The following is a 5,000-nucleotide window of genomic DNA, read 5'->3' on the forward strand; positions in this document are numbered from 1 at the left end:
CCGAGTCAGTGGTGCTGACTGTTAGCTTAGGCTTCTCAGGCACTTAGGAGAGGTAGGGGAGGGAGAGAGAGAGAGAGAGAGAGAGAGAGAGAGAGAGAGAGAGAGAGAGAGAGATGAACAGTTAAAACAATATTTACGAAACATTATTAATGTGATTATTATAGCTATAGACATTTATGGGTCTTTTCCCAACCCATTTCCCTTTCATCCACTGTGACACGATGTGACATAATGAGTCACAGCTCATTCACTCATTTAATGGCCTCTAATAATCATTAGTGATGCTATATTCTCAATTTCTCACAGGTCATTACTAATTAGGACAATCTTCAGTGCGCCTCTCGGCGTGTGTGTGCACGCGTGTGCGTGCGTGCGTGTGTGTGCAACAGTACAAAGTGAACTTTTTTTATACATTTTTTTTTCAGGACCAGCGAGTTACAAAATCAGGTATTAGATTGGGCCAACAGTTTTGAAACTACACTTTCACACTTTCTCAGCTATGAATATTGGTGTATTTGCTCCACCAACATTTCATTTGAATCCTACAGTATGAAAACATATGAAAACGTAATACTTAACAAATCTTTTTAGTTTAGTTCAATTCTATCATATTCCTTCACCAGTATTACATCTTTGAAACGTGAACAGCCGCAATACCTGTATTGTAATTAAATGTAACAAATGTTTATGCTCACTAAATCTTAGGCACTAAATTGTGCGTCTTAGGCACGCTAACGTTAGTGGGCTAGCTAGCTACTGTAGTTACGTAATGTAAACAGATTGCAAGCGGTGCAAGTCACTTCCGCCCAGCCAAAGGGAGGACAGTGTAGCCAATGGAAACAATGGGGGCGTGGTTTGCATTAACACGCAGAAGGAAGACATTGTCTTTGTGTGTGCGATTATATGTTGATACTTACATGGTAAGGCAGTGCAGACAGTTTGGGGTTTGCTGCGTGCGCCGTCCCCCTTGGCAGTGTAAGCCCCCACTGATACAGAATAGGCTGTATCTGCCTTCAGGTCTCCAAGGACCACCTCCTGTAAGACACACACACACACACAATATCATTCAAGAGTTCAAAACATAGATCAACTTCAACAACGCATTTAGTTTTTATACATTTTTTATGAATTCATAAATATGCCAGGGACCACCGACGTCATAGGTCAGTGGTTCTCAAACTTTTCAGGCCGCAACCGCCCAAAATAATCGTATTTGAACCCTGACAAGCACTTGGAATGTAGGAGTTGAGGCATTACATTTTGCTTAACTCGGTTCCACAGATAAATGTTGTGAAAATAGCTGTGTGTTTTTATAGTATAGTTTGTTAATTACTTTTGATGCAGTCATGGTGTTATTTTTTTCTTTCTTTCTATTTCCCCCCTTTTCCCCCAAGTATTAAAAAGGTCTTAAAAGTCCTTAAATTGTAACTTCACTGTCATCTGGGCCCACAGGTTGAGAACCACTGCATAGATAGATGACTGATGTCACAAGCCTGCCACATGTAGTCAGAGATCCACATTTGAACCACACTGTTCCCATGTGTATGCTCAGATCCACATGATTGGATTTTTAATAACAGACCATGAGTCATCTATGTATCTTTCCATAGTTCCTATATTAAAGAGTTCTGGTGAGCATGGAAGGAAGCAATGAAACAGTGACCTGTGAGGATTGTAAGCTGAAATCTCATAATATGAGTCATCTATTGCATAAAACAATATGCAATAGGGGGGGGGCGCCAAGGGGCGCATGGGGGGGCAATTGGAAAGAAATAGTAAATACATAAAATTACATATACATTTGATATAAATTCAAATTAGATTCATAACCTTGTTGGCATACCTATTTTGGGAATGTCGTTATTGTCAAAATCTTTCGCAATTGCATTGTGAGCATGTAAATCTGCAATTTTCTGTTATTTAAAGACATTTTGCAATTCTTTGACACACATACAGTATGGGTATGTGGGGGCGTGGCCGAGTCCGTCATTGTCTTGGAAGTGCAAACAACACAGCTATATCAGCATTGAGTTTGTGAGATGTTTATTTGTTTCTGTCCTAGCACAAAACTATGCTATGAAGATGGGGCGTATAAATATTTGTTTTTCACAAGTCACAAAAAGGAGCCAAATCCATGCTAGAAATACCTTTGTTTGCACCTCCACACACTCACATGACGTTGTTTTCCTTCCCCTATCGCATAAGCTACACTGTCAATAAAATAAATAGGTTGACAAATATTTACTCACATATTCAGTTGAGTCACCATATTCCCACTGAGCGATGGAAGTGCATAGAAATATAGAGCAGAGAAAAACATTTAATTAGGTTATGCCGTAATATGGATGCCAACTTTCTGTTCAACCAACATAACAACAAACGTCCTACCATAAACATTGCTGTTACAATCAATTACATGGAACAGTGCAAATACCAAAAATACATCCCTGAAAGAAGAAGCCAAAGACAACATATCGTTGCTGTAAGACAGAAACCTTGTATCTCCTAATATATCTTTTAATGTTTTATCAAAAATGAATGTCCTATTTGATACTTTTTGATATGATGTGCATTTTTTATTTACATTTTTATAAATATTTGACGATGAAAAGGTATTAACAAGAAATTGTGGCTAAATAACTACATTGGATCCTTGAAACACAGGTTTTTTTCTATTTCCAAAACAGTTATGGTTTTGAACATACAAGGTTTCAGCCCGACAGGCGGAGGTATTAAGCTGGTCTTCTTCTAATAACAAAGAGCACTAAATCATCACACAGTAACTGCTGTTGCTGCAGTGTATGACATGGAATCCTTTAAAGCATGTTATTGATTTCTCTTTTAACAAGCATCCCTGTCCGGAAAATAGCCATTTTTGTAGCGCTGGTACATTAACATTACAACATTGTGGGCTGAGCTGCTGGAATGGCCTCCCAGAGGATCTGAGAGTAGCTGAGAATGTTGATATTTTTAAACGCGACACACCTTTTTAGCTTGCCTTAAAAAGCTCTATATCCCCATAGTAATCAGTAAGAGGGGTCTCCCCAGCTCATTAGTACACATAAAATACATTTTCAGGTCGAGGTACTAATGTCATCCAATCAGGAAAGAGAGTACAGTGTAATTGGAAGTGATGGGAAAAAAAAGAGTAAAATTGAATCCGAAAAATGTTTTCTCTCTCCTGATTACCCTTCGTCTTTCTTATAATTTCTTTTACATTATTTTATTTAATATCTCCATTTTATTGCAGTTTCTATCTTTTAGTTCTGAACTACAATTTTTGTACTCAAACGTATTCAATATTATTGTATGTGTTGTGTTGTTTCTTGTTGTATACATAGTGCTGCTGCATGTGCATTGTTGTCTCTGCTGTCTCCTCATTGCCCTTGTCTTTGATCTCACCGCTTTTTATTTATTTGATCACTGTATATGTTCTATACGTGAAGCACTTTGTGATGCAGTCGATTGTATGAAAAGTGCTAAATAAATAAGGTTTATACAGTATATATAGCGAGAGAGAGAGAGAGAGAGAGAGAGTATTAAATGGCTGCATTACCTGAGAGTCCTCTATGAGGATGTCCTTGATGAGGGGCTGTCCCTGAGCCTCGCCATAGTTCATTCTCACATAGTGGACCTGGTAGCCTCGGATTTGCCCATGCTGGCGCTCGGGCGCCGGTGACCGCCATTTCACCTTTACGGCCGAGGCGTTCACGGTCTCCGCCTCCACCCCTCGTGGAGGACCGCTGGGAACTAGACATGCATTGTTGGATAGAGGTCAAAGATCACAGATGACGGGGACTGATAAAACCTCTCGGGCAAAGGAGAGCACTCTTAAACAGAGCTTGATTTAATATTAGAAATTGATTTGTTCTGGGGGCAGAGGGGGGAAAAATGTTCAGCACATGGAAAGGATTTGAGAAAAAACACCCTCTAAAAACAGACTAAAAGTTGCCCCGAGGTCTGGCGGGAAAAAAGTCAAAATAGCAAAAAAAATGGACGAGCTTGAGGAAAAAACATGGAATAAAAACGTAGTGGATAAGAAGCAAATGCAGAAAAAGATAATAATGACAGATAGAAAATGATTTCTTGCCCCCGGGCAGCAAACGGTGGCAGGCAGTCAGAGAGAAAATACTGTTATCAAGAAAAACCTCTCTCATGCTGCCAAGAACGCTATGCCCAAAATATACTGTGAGAAAAACTCAAGCCACCTCCTGCTTATCTGATTGACCCTTGGGTAAACACTCTAAACAAGGCCTGGCTGGGGTCACCAAAACATAGTTATTATTATCAGTGGTGGTCTGCTGGAAGAAGTACTCTGATTTTTTTATTTAAATAAAAGTAGCAGTACCACAAAATAAAAAATACTCTGTTACAAGTAAAAGTCCTGTATTCAAAATGTTACTTGAGTAAACGTACAAAAGTATTGCCATCAAAATATATTTAAAGTAAGAAAGTAAAAGTTTAATCTTAAATAAAAAATAGCCGACATAAAATAGAGCTTAAGTGCTAATGTATTATATATTAATAATCTAAATGTGCAAAGTAACTAGTAACTAAAGCTGTCAAATCATAATCATTGCCTCTGAGATGTAGTGGAGTAGAAGTATAAAGTATTGTACTTTAGTAAATATACTTAGTTTCTTTCCACCACTGATTATTATGTGGGTATGGAAGAGCAGAGCACAGACCACAGATATGTAAAGTATTGCTGAGAATATTATAAATGTAATTACTGTACATAATTGATAATATTGATTGAGGTTAAAAATAGGAAAGAAAATAGGAGCTGTGGCTAGAAAAATATCGGAGGTCTTGCAATGTCAAAGAGAGTGTAAGTAAAGCACAGCCAAGGTCTTGATAAAGGTTAATACAACATTCCTTGTAAATGGAAAGGGGTCTATCTAGACATCGCAAGTAGGGACTACTAGTGTCCTATAATTGCTACAGTATCTTTGCACAAGGGTGTTTAGAGGTTAATCCAACCACATCCTCAGTCAAAA

General features: G+C 38.4%; 1 protein-coding gene across 1 annotated transcript in view; it reads right to left on the reverse strand.

Annotated features, from left to right (window-relative positions):
* The window catches only part of ptprdb (protein tyrosine phosphatase receptor type Db), a 138,769-nt gene that overhangs the window by 53,104 nt on the left and 80,665 nt on the right, over positions 1 to 5,000 (reverse strand). Inside the window, exons 15-18 of the mRNA XM_084070460.1 lie at positions 3,557 to 3,750; positions 2,250 to 2,276; positions 918 to 1,035; positions 1 to 42 (exon numbers count right to left, since the gene is read on the reverse strand). The exon at positions 1 to 42 is cut by the window's left edge and continues 546 nt beyond it. Coding sequence (XP_083926586.1) covers positions 1 to 42; positions 918 to 1,035; positions 2,250 to 2,276; positions 3,557 to 3,750 — 381 coding nt within the window. The remainder of the gene's footprint in view (positions 43 to 917; positions 1,036 to 2,249; positions 2,277 to 3,556; positions 3,751 to 5,000) is intronic.

This window comes from Gymnoscopelus microlampas (assembly GCF_963454915.1).
Source record: "Gymnoscopelus microlampas genome assembly, chromosome: 2".
In the NCBI taxonomy this organism is placed as follows: Eukaryota; Metazoa; Chordata; class Actinopteri; order Myctophiformes; family Myctophidae; genus Gymnoscopelus; species Gymnoscopelus microlampas.